At 44.3% G+C, this 15,402-nt stretch overlaps 2 protein-coding genes across 2 annotated transcripts; both read left to right on the top strand.

The window, feature by feature from the left end:
* Nucleotides 1-424: 424 nt before the first annotated feature.
* LOC124673733 (2-oxoglutarate dehydrogenase, mitochondrial-like) lies at nt 425-6,899 on the top strand. Its single transcript, XM_047209772.1, has 8 exons — nt 425-2,001; nt 2,287-2,513; nt 2,599-2,931; nt 3,809-4,055; nt 5,168-5,296; nt 5,381-5,596; nt 5,711-5,834; nt 6,354-6,899. The coding sequence occupies exons 1-8, from the start codon at nt 466-468 to the stop codon at nt 6,590-6,592; spliced, it is 3,051 nt and encodes a 1,016-aa protein (XP_047065728.1). The 5' UTR covers nt 425-465; the 3' UTR covers nt 6,593-6,899.
* A 5,112-nt stretch (nt 6,900-12,011) lies between these two features.
* Nucleotides 12,012-15,128, top strand: LOC124674760 (heavy metal-associated isoprenylated plant protein 7-like). Its single transcript, XM_047210813.1, has 5 exons — nt 12,012-12,172; nt 12,264-12,519; nt 13,401-13,618; nt 13,724-13,811; nt 14,286-15,128. The coding sequence occupies exons 1-5, from the start codon at nt 12,164-12,166 to the stop codon at nt 14,798-14,800; spliced, it is 1,086 nt and encodes a 361-aa protein (XP_047066769.1). The 5' UTR covers nt 12,012-12,163; the 3' UTR covers nt 14,801-15,128.
* The last annotated feature ends 274 nt before the right edge of the window (nt 15,129-15,402 follow it).

The following is a 15,402-nucleotide window of genomic DNA, read 5'->3' as shown; positions in this document are numbered from 1 at the left end:
ATCGTGACAAAGACATATATATTGAGATTAACACGTTCACGAGAATGAAAAATTGAAAATAGATTTCAATGACAGAAGAAGCAATGCAAAAGTTACAATTCTTAGGGAAGCCCCAGGCCTAATGGCAAAGAAGGACCAAAAATGCATTTTTGCAATGCATCGACGTGATGCTCGAAAAAAAACATCCACTTCGTTGAGCGGAAACAAATCAACGAACTATCGAATATATCGTGCTCACCCCTTTATCCCCTTCCCTTTTCCTCTACCCCGCTGCGCCATCCCTCCGCTCCACCCACGAGTGGAGATCCGTACCCAATTGGCCCGATTTCTTCCGTAGGCGACGAACCCTAACTTGTTTCGATTTGTTCCGATCTTCAGTTTTTCTAATTCACTTTTCTACTATTTCTCTCCAATCTGTGTCTAGATTTGGCGTCGTCGGGGGGAGAGGGGAATTCGATCTGAAAAATGGGGTGGTTCCGCGCCGCGTCGGGCATAGCCCGGGTGGCGCTGCGGCGCAACCTGGCGCGGGCCCCGGCGACCCCGTTCGCCGGCCCCGCGCGCCGCCACCTCCACTCCACCACCCCCCGTCGGTTCGCCGCGCCGGAGCCGCGCGCCGTGCCGCTCTCGCGCCTCACCGACAGCTTCCTCGACGGGACCAGCAGCGTCTACCTGGAGGAGCTGCAGCGGGCGTGGGAGGCGGACCCGGCGTCCGTGGACGAGTCCTGGGACAACTTCTTCCGCAACTTCGTCGGCCAGGCCGCCACCTCGCCGGGCATCTCCGGGCAGACCATCCAGGAGAGCATGCGGCTGCTCCTCCTCGTGCGCGCGTACCAGGTGAGCGGCCACATGAAGGCCCGGCTCGACCCGCTCGGCCTCGAGGAGCGGCCCGTCCCGGACGTGCTCGACCCCGCCTTCTACGGCTTCTCCGACGCCGATCTGGACCGCGAGTTCTTCCTCGGGGTCTGGCGCATGGCCGGGTTCCTCTCCGAGAACCGCCCCGTGCAGACGCTCCGCTCCGTGCTGGGGCGGCTCGAGCAGGCCTACTGCGGCACCATCGGCTACGAGTACATGCACATCGCCGACCGCGACAAGTGCAACTGGCTCAGGGAGCGGATCGAGACCGTCAACCCCAGGGAGTACGCCTACGACCGCCGCCAGGTCATGCTCGACAGGCTCATCTGGAGCACGCAGTTCGAGAACTTCCTCGCGCAGAAGTGGACCACCGCCAAGCGCTTCGGCCTCGAAGGCGCCGAGACGTTGATCCCTGGCATGAAGGAGATGTTTGACAGGGCGGCTGATATGGGTGTGGAGAGCATTGTCATTGGGATGCCACACAGGGGCAGGCTCAACGTCTTGGGAAACGTCGTGCGGAAGCCCCTGCGGCAGATCTTCAGCGAGTTCAGCGGTGGTACCAAGCCTGTCAATGAGGGGGAGGGTTTGTATACGGGGACTGGTGATGTCAAGTACCATCTGGGGACTTCGTATGATAGGCCTACGAGGGGTGGGAAGCACATCCATCTGTCGTTGGTTGCAAACCCAAGTCACTTGGAAGCGGTCGACCCTGTTGTTGCCGGGAAGACCAGAGCGAAACAGTACTATTCTAATGATCTTGACAGGACCAAGAATCTCGGGGTGCTGCTGCATGGCGATGGAAGCTTCTCAGGGCAGGGTGTTGTGTACGAGACCCTGCATCTCAGCGCCCTTCCTAACTACACCACCGGTGGGACCATTCATCTTGTCGTCAACAATCAGGTTGCATTCACTACCGACCCCATGTCGGGGAGGTCTTCGCAGTATTGCACAGATGTAGCCAAAGCCGTCGAGGTTCCAATTTTCCATGTGAATGGTGATGACTTGGAGGCAGTGGTTCGTACATGTGAGCTTGCTGCAGAGTGGAGGCAAACATTCCATTCTGATGTAGTGGTGGATATTGTTTGCTACCGTCGATTTGGGCATAATGAGATTGACGAGCCCTCCTTCACCCAGCCTAAAATGTACAAGGTACTGGCTCTTCTATTCCTTCTCTTCGAAACAGAAAGAAAACTGAACACCACTATGATTATGACCTGGCAGAATTCTATATGTATTGGCTCTTCTATTCCTTCTCTTCATGATATCTCCTTAACTCTAGTTAATTTATCAATTAGTGAACAAATCTGCGAGCCATAAGTATTTTACTTACCTACATTGGTTTGCAGAAGTAGAACGATTGCCATAAGTTGGCAATAACACTGATCCTGCATAATCTCTGGTTTACATTTTGAAAGTTCTTCCTATTTGTGTCAGATAATTAGGAACCATCCGAGTGCACTTGAGATATATCAGAACCAGCTCTTAGAATCAGGGAAGATCTCCAGGGAAGACATCGACAACTTACACAAGAAGGTCAGCACTATACTGAATGAGGAATTCAAAAAGAGCAAAGATGATATCCCCAACAAGAGGGACTGGCTCTCAGCTTACTGGACTGGGTTTAAGTCTCCAGAACAGATTTCACGTATCCGAAACACCGGGTAAAGAGTTCTTTCCCTACAGTTTGATTGTTTCCTGTGTTTCTCATGCACATATATTTGATGTTATGCATTTGCGACCATGTAGTGTCAAGCCAGAGATTCTAAAACGTGTTGGAGAAGCCATGACAACTCTGCCAGAAACTTTCAAGCCTCACAGGGCTGTCAAGAAGATTTTTGATCTGCGTCGCCAAATGATTGAGAGTGGGGAAGGCATTGATTGGGCCGTGGGTGAAGCACTTGCTTTTGCAACTCTTATAATTGAGGGGAACCATGTTAGGTTAAGTGGCCAGGATGTTGAGAGGGGTACTTTCAGCCACCGGCATTCTGTCATCCATGACCAGGAAACTGGAGAGCAGTACTGTCCACTTGATAATCTTGTCATGAACCAAAACGAGGAACTATTTACTGTAAGCAACAGGTATGGATTGGTGTCTGCTAGTTTTCTGGTTACTTCAGTTATGCTTCTTACAACAAAATACAAAATCAGCATAATGGGTAGACCAAAACCGTATCAGCTAGTTCAGGCATAATGTTAGTTTTGTGTTCCCCATAGTGCGTGATTGCATATTCATATACTAGTAAACTTTAGGCTGCCATGATCCATTAGTAATCAAAGTTTGACAGTAGACATATGTATTTGACCAATATGCTTTATTATCAACTCTTTTACTCTGAAAAGGAGAATTGACCAGGCACCTTTCATTTCCAAGGAGATAACCGGAGATGCAATTTGGGTTTCCAAAACTATAACTTTATAGATTTGTCCTTAGAGTTGTACTGCCAAATTACTGGCATTGTTTGCTGACATGGTGCTTACCCGGTTTGTATCTGTTGAATTGGTCAGCACATAGCAGACTGCTGGTCAGGAATGGAATCATGGCTAGGTGTTGTATAGTTTTCGAGCATTATAAGTTCTGAGATGATCTAGATAGCAATAATTTTTTTTTTATCAATACTGAGATGAAATAATTGATATACCAAAACAACATGTAATATATACTTTGATTTAGAAGGTTGGTTTCTAGTTTTCTACATGCTCATAACTGTCTTGAACTGTTAAAAAATCTGAAGCAACAAAAGGATAAGAGGAAAGTCTGAACTAATTGATTTATACTCTCTTAACTGACTGAACTATATTTTTAGATAAAAAATATTTCCAGGGGTGCACTTTTTAGGATTTATAACCTTGTCATCTGATATAACTATTAAAATATATAGGCATGTCCTCACTTCATGCATATCTTTGATATTGATCTGCCTTTATTATGACCTGATATGTGCAAGAATTTGAACAGTTCCCTGTCAGAATTTGCTGTTTTGGGCTTTGAGTTGGGCTATTCAATGGAGAACCCGAACTCACTAGTTCTATGGGAAGCACAGTTTGGTGATTTTTCAAATGGAGCTCAAGTGATATTTGATCAATTCCTTAGTAGCGGGGAGGCAAAATGGCTCCGCCAGACTGGGCTTGTCGTTTGCCTTCCTCATGGTTATGACGGTCAGGGGCCTGAGCATTCTAGTGCAAGAATGGAGCGCTTCCTTCAGGTATAATTTTACTGTGGTTGCAAAGACGTGGTCATAAGTATCTCTTGTGTTAAAAAGTATTCCCTCTGTTCCAAATTTTTTTTTCTAGATACGGATGTATCTATAAGTAAGATATGTCTATATACATCCGTATCTAGACAAAGTTGATCAGCTTTTTTAGGAATGGGGGGAGTACTTGTATTACATATGCACGTAAAAGGAACATATGGCACAAGCTCTTACTGTAAAATAGCTATTGCACAATTTTATCATGACATACATGCACAGGCTGGAACTGTCATAATTATGCACTCTACGTTTTACTACTTCCTCGGATCCAAATTAATTGAGTCCACCTTGTCTAGATACGGATGTATCTAGTCAACAAACGCATCTAGGTACATCCGTATCTAGACAAAATGGAGTCAATTAATTTGGATCGGAGTTAGTATATATATTCTGATGGCATTTTCCAATGAGACTTAACTTACAAATAAAAACTGAAAACATTTCACTGACGTATAGCACCCATTAGTCAGCATGTCAGAGTATGACAATAGAAAAAAAATCCATGTATGCCTATTAGCACTTGATATGACTTCATGGAAATCAGCAATCCATGTGCTGGAACCTTAATTTACTTTTCTTGTACTCTATTTACAATTTTGCTCTCCCAACTCATTGCCCACAGGTTTCTGTTGGGTTTCATCTCTAGCCATACCCCAAGTTGCTGGGGACAGAAGGCTGTTGTTGTTTTTTCCATTCATTTTCTTGCTTATTATTATGTTTTTAATGTTCACACTATCTGATAAGGACAAAGCTAAATACCTCTTCATGAGTGCATGTTAATTGTGCAGAATATCGTATTGTCTATTGTGTTTTCCCTACTTTTGACTACAAAGTTGTAACTGTACTGTATTGATTGATTTTATCTGCACTTCTATATTATACAACTTACTATGAGTCGTAATCAACATGTGAGGGCGAAAATCATGGATAATTGGAGAAAGATGTTCAACTGTAGTTCATTTAATACTTCAGAAAATGTTTATGTTAGATTGCACATTTAATTTGCACATTTCTTTTGTTCTAACCACATTCCTTTTTCATGAATATCAACAATTGTACTTCAGATGAGTGATGATAACCCCTATGTTATACCTGAGATGGATCCAACAATGAGGAATCAAATCCAGCAGTGCAACTGGCAGGTTGTGAATGTCACAACTCCTGCAAACTATTTCCATGTTCTTCGTCGACAGGTGAAAATTTTGATACTTTCCCCCTTCCTGGCGTTCACAACCATCTTAGGGTGCATCAGCATATATATATTTCTTTGTTTTCAGATACACCGCGATTTCAGAAAGCCTTTAATTGTGATGTCTCCAAAGAACCTCCTTCGTCACAAGGACTGCAAATCCAGTCTATCTGAATTCGATGATCTTGCGGGCCACCCTGGATTTGATAAGCAAGGGACACGCTTCAAGCGTCTGATAAAAGACCGGAATGACCATAAGGACCTTGAGGAAGGAATCAGACGTCTAGTTCTTTGTTCTGGAAAGGTATTATGTATCACTTTCTGCAAGCTCATCCTAAATGAAACTTTCTGGAAGCTGTGCTTTTGCAGACTCAGTTTTTCAGCTAGCCATTTTAAAACTAACTTTGCGATGATGTAGGTGTACTATGAATTGGATGAAGAAAGAAAGAAATCGGATCACAATGATGTTGCGATATGTAGAGTGGAACAGCTCTGTCCATTCCCCTACGACCTCATTCAGCGCGAGTTGAAGAGATATCCAAGTACGTGGAAAAAATATGTTTCTCAAATATTCCATCGAGTCACTATCTCGACTAGTATTGTTTTTTCGTGAACACATAAAATGTTGCTTGTTATTGCATTAGGGACAGAAAATCTATAGTACTCATCTTACTAGCTAATGATGGATTTAGTTTGGATGGGCATATGGGAGCATTCAAGACAAAAGAGGATTCAACATGAGAAGATGGAAATTAGAAGTTCTTGGGATATTAGTAGATGCAATAAAGTGCTCAATTTTATTGTGTGATGTCTCTTCAATCATAATAATCCTAAATAAGGAATACTAAATAATTGACCGATCATGTAGCGCTCACCTGCGTATCATTTATTGACTAGGTTACTTGTTACTAGTTGCATTTTTGTTGGTGCGGTACCTGGCAGGGACGAGAATACCCATATTGTTTGCTTCAGTGAATCCTAGTAAATAATTGCAAAAAAAGATGGTAAATCCTGGTAAATCAAAAGTAGGCTCATATCATCTGTGTGTTTCTGTTGTGCAGATGCTGAGATTGTTTGGTGCCAAGAAGAACCGATGAACATGGGGGCGTACACGTACATCAATCCTCGCCTGCTGACCGCGATGAGGGCGCTTGGTCGTGGTTCCATTGACGACATCAAGTACGTCGGAAGGGCCCCGTCTGCAGCCACAGCTACAGGTTTCTATACCGTCCACGTGCAGGAGCAAACCGAGCTGGTGAAGAAGGCGCTGCAGCAAGACCCAATCAACTCTCCGTTCTGAACCTGTAGATTCTTTGAATAGGCATCAGAACCTCTGATTCTACCAATACACAAAAGCAGGTGTAGATTATACCTGTGCAGCAATTTGGTGAATAATCGTCTCGGATTTTTGTTGAGACAGTCGTCTCGGATGGGTTACCGCCAGTTAGAAACGGCCTGAGGTCTATTTTGAGTGCATTTTTTTCCTCTGTCGAAGCTTTTGGTCTATTTTTGTCTACATCCTTTTTGTGTTTTTGAATGTACAAGGTAAACAAGCTCCAGCCGAGGAGAGGTTCTTCCTTATCAATAAAGAACTGTATATCCAGTAATACTGATGTATGTACGTTCCTATGATACATCCCTACTGTACTGCTGTGCCTAGCATATGATTTCAGTCTGTCTCTGCTAGCACTGAAGCACATGATGATGCTCTCTGAAACACTTGGAGTGGAACTGTACATAAGGACAGTTCAGTGAAGCAGCCACATTGCCGGACAGTACCCATTCCCAGACCAATTATATATGAGTCACTTATGCTGTTTCCTGTGATCTGATATTTCCAAGCTCGCCGTTTTATGGTTTATAATCCAATTTGGAGGGAAGTAGTTGATTGGTAGAGAGTTCCTATCAGTTGTGGAAGAGATTTTCGATCCTATAATTGTCACATGATATCCCCAGCAAACTGAATTTTTGGAATCTATCAAGGGAAAGCTGGAACGGAGCTACCTGGGCCTCCCAAACAGCCCTGGGCCACTACCAGGCTGTTAATTGCCCGGACGATCGCTTGGTCTGAAGGAAAAGGTAAGAAGATAAGCATACGCACAGTGTTTGGTACACTCATTAATGGAGCTTAAGGCAGGGACCAGCTGCGCAAATCCAAGCGTGATCTCCCTGTCAGTACCGTCCGAGCACTAATAATATTCACTTGATCTTACCCAACTGGCTTTTGTTTGTGTCCCTTGCACAAAACACTGATTCATTGAACGGCACAGCTCGATAGCAGGGACCGTTGTGCGTCAGAGATCAACCGAGGGAGTCTTTCTCTATCTGCCGACCTAGGATTCAAACATGTCAGAGACCGAGGGAGTCTCGGGAGTTGGATATTTTTTTAGCCCATGCCAAGTGTAGATCGTTTTTTCTTAAATCAAAAACGGCATTTAAAAGTTTCAAAAATATGAAAATATAGACGTATACAATGTTTTATTCTATCAGCGCGCAAAATTTGAACTCGAGATACCATTTTAAGTATTTTAAGTTTAAAATTTGCACGTTGGTAGAACAACACAACAGTAGATTTAACTTCAGTTTTTTTTTTTAAAAAAATTAAATGCAGTTTTTGATTTTTTCAAAAAAGGGCTACATATAGCTCGAGCTACATTTGTGATTTCAGAGGGCCAGTTCGGCTTGTATTGTAGGTTTTCCAAAACGAGGAGCTAGGAGAAACGTAGGAGTATGATATCATGGCATGTTATACCCTGCATGAATCAAGGATACATGTGTATTGCACAACTTTACCACTATTGTATCATTGTATGCATGTCCCTGTGTTCGTCAATACATTTGATAATTATTTTCATGGAGACTATGTTATTTACGAAAGAAAATCAAGATAGATTAAAGAAGTTATGGTTGTACATGCAATACAAAAGACATTAAACCAAAAAAAATTACAAAACTTGAAATGTTAATGTTTTGAAGAAGAATACTGAAATATGTATACAAGCAGCATCATCAAAAGTAACAAGTAAATGTGAAATAATAAGTACCCCCTCCTTTTCAATGAAAAGTCAAGTCCAGTAAAATTTAGCTAAACTTTTAGACAGAATTAATAACTATAATATTATATAGATATCATATGAAAATATAACTCATGATGGATCTAAAAATATTAATTTTGTACATTTTACATGTTAATAATTTTTAAAAAAACTTGATCAAACTTCCTTATTTTGACTTCATAATATACGCTTTATTCATTGGAACGAGGGCAGTATCAAGAATAAGCACGGGAAATTATGTAGGCAAAGCCATTATCTGAATTACTTAAAACCCCATCATACTTAGGCAAAGTCATTATCTGGAATAAGTGCGAGAGAGTGTAACATAGACCTAGACACATGCACACTTGCACAAGGCCTGAGAAAATCAGAGTCATGCAACTTCAAGATCGACAGAGTCATCACATTCACCTTGCTATTCATGGGAAAGTCACCTCACATCTAGCGTTTGATGGGCCAGGATGTACAACTTCCACACATGCTCTGTTTAGCCCCAAACAAAACTAGGTTGTGCTTGATTTTGATATCTGTACAGTTTAAGTTATCAGGAAGAGTCAGCTTTATTACCTCTCTCACTCTTTCCTCTATGTATATTTATCTTGTGTCTAAATGAATACTCAGTTGGTGCTGTACATTTGTACGAAACACTAGATAAAAAAAATTTCCTGCTCCACACAGGCACCGAGATATACTGTAACACCAGCCACTGTTAGAAACAAAGAAGGGACATGTCCTTGACTGCACGGACGCGCTATTAAAGGCAATTAAAAAGACTATCGAAAAATAACATGTGAGGAATGGAAATAGGCAACACTGCACATAATGCCTGCCTGCTCCAGTTCCGTGAAAGCTTGCAGCCCACTGTATATGTGAAAGGACAGCTCAGTACATTAGTAAATGCCCGACACAAATTTAACACGAGGTCCTTGAATTGGTAACAAAAGGCCAATCTGGTATCGAGACAGCATCAAACCTTTAAATCCTGGCGATCTCAGCGAAATAAATGTCTCCCTGAATAAAAAAACGACGAGTAGGTAGCATCCCCCACGTTCATTTTTCTAGCCGTTGCTGCTCAATTTGTTCCATTTTCATTCTTAATTAGTTCTAATTTGCAAGGGTGCCCATAGGAGACATGCATGTACTTAAGCCCAAAACCTTTGTTTTTTTTAGGAAAGAAACCAACCTTGGTGTCTCCCAAAATGGTGAAAAGAATCACATGTTGAGATCAAGCTACAATCCGACCCGAAACCAGCAAAAATATGGTAAAAAAAGCAAGCCACGCCAGTGTTCGGACCGAGCGCATTAGGACTAAATGTACCAAGATGCCAACAAATAGAAGTAGAATCAACCAGACCACCACAAAAGTTGTCTTACCATTAGTCCCGTGAACGAACTAGGCCACAATATGTCGATGGGAACTATCGCACTCCACATGCATGAGCTCACCCTAAAGCTCAAGCCAGAGCCGCCAAATGCTCCATCTAGAAGACAAAGCACACCCTATTGCATCACACTCACCCTCTGCCCGACATCACCATGATCATATATCACAACCACAAATAAACTAGAGAACGTTGGATGCTAGAGTCAATGCCTTTAGGAAGGTCACTCTACGAGAGCATCCATGACGCCAAATCTAAAACATGTCATATGTTTTCACCCGGAGCACTAGAAAGGACGAGGAGAAGCACGACGACGCGTTCAGTAAGGACACAACACCCCATGGGCATCGTCGCAATTGACTCCGGCCGTGTCAGGCTAGAATTTCGCATCGGCCAAAGTTTGTCTCTTCCGTATATGAGCTTGACCTATCGCTGGGGTTCCTATCACATCCCATCCTCGAGGTGTGACACCCTACTTGTCTTCAATCCGTTCTTAGGAGGACGACACACCACAACTGGTGGCACGGAACCCTAATCACGTCCAAGCCGCACTATGGAGGATGACAGTAGGAGCAGTGGCGTAGCTATGTACAAGTCGGGGGGAGGGGGGCACCGCCCCCCAGATTTTAGAAAATTAGTGCAGAAGAGTTTTTTCTGGTTTGCCCCCGGCTAGAATTAGTGAAGAATTGACTCCGGCCGTGTCAGGCTAGAATTTCGCATCGGCCAAAGTTTGTCTGTTCCGTATATGAGCTTGACCTATCGCTGGGGTTCCTATCACATCCCATCCTCGAGGTGTGACACCCTACTTGTCTTCAATCCGTTCTTAGGAGGACGACACACCACAACCGGTGGCACGGAACCCTAATCACGTCCAAGCCGCACTATGGAGGATGCCAGTAGGAGCAGTGGCGTAGCTATGTACAAGTCGGGGGGGGGGGGGGGGGGGGCACCGCCCCCCATATTTTAGAAAATTAGTGAACATGAGTTTTTTCTGGTTTGCCCCCCCAGATTACCTGGCAAGCTCCGCCACTGGTTAGGAGGTCCAACCTTATTTTGAACTCCTGTAACTACTTATTTACTTCCTATAAAATCAAATTAGTACGATTAAATGTGATTTAGGGCAGGAGGATCGGGTGTGCATATATGTTGATATAATATCTTCAAAGCTATTGGTGGATTCCAACCAACGGGTTGTGAATTCATTCCCGTCAAGGAAAATACATTAGCCTATCCATCAATAATAGGAGTAGTAAACATTAGAACGTTTTTATCGTGACCAGTATACTCCTTTTGAACTTTTGCCTTGCAAGCAAAGGGCATGTTGTTAGGATTTTGTTGCATTTCGTGAAGTATAGGTCGTTCATGGTACATAGACTAATTTCTCCGTGTGCGTGTGTGTTTTTTGTTGTTCTAGAAAAGCTTCAGTGGTTTGCCTTATACTAGTCTTCAGTTCCTTTCTCCTTGTACCAAATACCAAAAGACCCTATCATCTTCTTGTTGGGACGCTAATGCAGGACAAAAAGAGGAATTAAAAATCAAAGAAAACAACAAGTGCGTTTTAAAACTCTTAAAGCACGCCACAGACAGGTGTTTGTGCATGCACGAGCCATGCTATCTGTATTTGAGCTGGAGAAAACAACTGGCTGGGTGTAGTAGTAACTGAAAAAAAGGCTGGAAGCTTTTGTCGATTGAGAATAATCTTTTGCCGATATACAAGCCCTTGATTTAGCACTCCAAGAAAGGAAGAAAAAGGAAGTCGCTTTGAGGGGTACGGCCACACGAGCGAGCACGGCGAGGTCTTGAAACCGTGCAAGCCAAGGTCTTCCTGGCTCTTGTTTTGTGGCGTCCAATGGATTCAGCACTAGCCTTGAGGCTAAATAGGAAAATCACTAGAGGTACTAACAAAATCACGACCATTATGGAGCGGTAGAACAAATCTGGTACAATATAATTTATTGTTTTTATTACCAAGATTCACTATATTTGAAGCTTTTATTAACTTGATGAATAGCATGTTTATTTCCTCTTAGCCGTCCATTCTGTAAGCTGACGGTAAAATGGAGGCCACCGAATACCATGCACATATCCAACACGTCACTTGTTGTAGAATGTTCTTATACATACCTGGCACCCAAATGCAAGACGTATTATTTTGTGTGTATAATGTGCACCGAAAAGATAGAAAAGAAAAAAGAAATCGGGGAGATAGAGATGCCAAATCGTTTCCATGCGGATCTTGCAGCCCTTGGCGGTGCCCACCCGCTACATAAGGCGAGTGAGTGACACCACCCGTCCACCCTCCACCCCAACTGGTACTAGTGTTTGTACTACCCAGCGACACCACCCACAGAGAGCGGCAGAGGCAGAGCCACCACCACCACCACCCACCCACAAAGAAGCAGAGCAGACCACAGCACAGGAGGGACGCACGCCATGGGCGAGGTAAGCATGCTTCCTTCCTTCCTTGCTGCATTTCTTGGTGGGAGAACCGGACTGAATCTTGACCGACGCTCTTCCGTTTGTTGGTTTGCAGGAGGAGAAGAAGGCGGAGGAGAAGCCCAAGGAGGAGGTGGAGGCGAAGAAGGAGGAGAAACCCAAGGAGGGAGGGGAGGAGGAGAAGCCCAAGGACGAGAAGCCCGCGGAGGGGGAGGGAGGAGACAAGCCCAAGGAGGGGGAGGAGGCGGCTCCGCCGCCGCCGCCACCGCCGCCGGAGGAGGTCGAGATGCGGGTCTACATGCACTGCGAGGGATGCGCCAGGAAGGTCAAGAAGATCCTCAAGAGATTTGAAGGTAATGCGCCCCTTGCCTCAGCAATCTCTGCTAATTAATCCTTGCTCTGTAATCTCCTCTGTTTTTGCTGCATCGGGATTCACTGTCAAAAGTAAATATCTTTTCAATTTTGAACTTGTAGGTAGATTTCATCTTCTCAGGTTAACATTTTTTCAAATTCTTTGGACCTTTTTGGGAATGTTTTCGGGGAGTGGGTGCTTAGTGGACCTTGATTCATGGACCTCGATAGTGGTTTTCTTAGTGGTAAACCTGTGGTCTCCGTGTGGCTATCGGAAGCTAGCTAAAGCTAAAGGTGAATCTGTCTGGTCCTCAGATTTGAGAGACATGTTATGGTTGGCTTCATGTAGAAAAAACTTTAGTATTTCCTTATGTCCTTAGTTAAACAAAAGATCCTGATTTTGTGTTTTTCTCTGTGCTTGTGCTGTTCTGGAGTCTAATCAAGGGATATTGTAAGGTTGTTCCCGGGGGAATTCAGGGTGGACCATGTCAGTAGGTGGCCTAAGCTTTTAAATAATCGGATTCACCTAATTAATAAGATCCTCCTTTCTTATAAGCTCCCACATGAATCTGGTATAGTTGATTAATCGTGTGAAGGGAATGACTTGAGATCCGAACGACTTTTCACACCAAAAGGTTGGAGTACATTCCAAGAGAATGACAGCCTTGAGTATACAACGCCCTTGAGGCCACATGTCATCGAAAGTGAAGCTGATTCCTCAATCATCTCCAAATGCTCAAAAACTTTCCATGCATCTCTGCATATTCTCCATGCACTACTTGTTGCTATCAAGGGAAATTTAAGATTCTTTTGCTCAAAGGCTCAATCTTAGTTCTACCTATGTAGTGACACATCTGAAAACTTTTTGTTTGTGTGGATTCAGGAGTGGACGATGTCATTGCTGACTCTAAGGCGCACAAGGTGGTGGTGAAGGGAAAGAAGGCGGCCGCTGACCCGATGAAGGTTGTGGAGCGTGTTCAGAAGAAGACTGGCCGCAAGGTGGAGCTTCTCTCACCGCTGCCACCACCGCCAGAGGAGAAAAAGGAAGAGGAGAAGAAGGAGGAGCCCGAGCCGCCGAAACCTGAAGAGAAGCCCAAGGAGGTGAACAGCCTTAACCAATGCCCACAATGCAGTACTAATTTTGTATGCCAATTTCAGTGCTAGTTCAGATTTCAGAAACTGACATGACAATGTTCAATTCTGAAGCCACCGGTGATCTCCGTCGTGCTGAAGGTGCACATGCACTGCGAGGCCTGCGCGCAGGCCATAAAGAAGAGGATCCTCAAGATGAAAGGTGCGTAATTGGCCACCATGCGATTGCTTGTCCTTTTCATATCGCATTTCGCGTCATTTTCAGTGCGAAATCATCTATATGTAGGGTTTCTCTGCTTTCTTTTCACTAGCTCCTCCTACAATTATTAGTTTGCTATGTTTCATGCTTGATGAATCATAGTCTATTTCGTGATTGAGCAAGTCTTTTGTCTGATGCAATGATGAGAAAGAAGGGGATTCCCTCCTCTTTTAAGTTGATCGGTGAAACAGAGCCAAAATGTGGGCCTTGTACCTGCAGTTCCTTTTCTTGTGAAAGATGCAGATTTGCTTGCCGATAAGATTCACTCCTACACCTACCTGTCTGTCTAGAAACCGTGAAAGATAATTCTGCGTAAAACCATACTACTTTAGTCTCAAGATTTTCTGCGTAAAACCATACTGCGTAAAGCCTATCTGTTCTGAATTACTGAATTTTGTTTGGTTCACATTTATGCAGGAGTCCAATCTGCAGAGCCAGACTTGAAGGCGTCGGAAGTGACGGTGAAGGGCGTGTTTGAGGAGGCCAAGCTGGCTGAGTACGTGCACAAGCGCACCGGCAGGCATGCGGCCATCATCAAGTCCGAGCCGGCTGCTCCTGCCGAGAAAGCCGGCGAAGGCGATGCCAAGGATGAGAAGAAGGCGGCCGAAGGTGGCGAGGAGAAGAAGGATGAGAAGAAGGATGACAAGGAAGGAGACGGAGAGGAGAAGAAGGATGAGAAAGAGAAGGAGGGTAACAGCGGCGAAGAGAAGGACAAGGACAAAGAGAAAGACGCCGGAGCCATCGCCGCCGCAAACCTGTACATGCATTACCCACAGTTCGCGTTCCCCGGAGGATACTACGCGCCACCGAGGCCAGGATACGCCGCCTACCCTGCCTACCCTCCGCCGCCGCCGGCCTACCCGCCAGCCTACCCGCATTACCCGCCGCAGATCTTCAGCGACGAGAACCCCAACGCCTGCTCCGTCATGTAAAAAAATTAGAACCTTGGGTTGTGGTCTAGAGTGGGAGAAAAATAAGAAGGGAAAAGGGACCGCGTAATTGCAACACAAATGAAGGCCCTTGAGCAAAGCAAATGGCAGCTTGAAGAAAGCACCAGGCTTTTTTGCGGTCAGGCTTTTCTTCTTTTTGAACTTTTTATGTTGTTATTTAAACCCTTTTCACCCTCTCTCTGGTATAAAAGTAAGTCTGGACTTCCGTGTCAGCTCATGGATGTTCTTTATCTTATGTAGATTCCTTTTTTTTTGGCCTTGTACTGAACTTGTGTAAAGACTGTTATTATAGTATAGTATAATCCTCTAATTGCCTCTGTTTATTTACATTGGTGCCTTCTGCTAGGCCCGGAGTGAACAGTGCCGACAGAGATTACAGTGGAGTTACTGAATTTATCTGAATCTACACTTATGGTGTGGTGAAAGGGGGAAACTCACAAGTGGTAAATGAGATGAAATTGAAAATGATGCATGGTGAGATGCAAAAGGTGGTGGTACGAGACAAGTGCTTGTCATGTGCATGGGGCATGTGGGATCGGTCCCACTTTTGCATGACACAAAATCCTAGGTGGATTGCAGCTTCA

This window comes from Lolium rigidum, chromosome 7 (genome assembly GCF_022539505.1).
Source record: "Lolium rigidum isolate FL_2022 chromosome 7, APGP_CSIRO_Lrig_0.1, whole genome shotgun sequence".
Taxonomy (NCBI): Eukaryota; Viridiplantae; Streptophyta; class Magnoliopsida; order Poales; family Poaceae; genus Lolium; species Lolium rigidum.
Note: the sequence above shows the minus strand (reverse complement) of the source record. Positions and strands in the feature narration are given on the sequence as shown.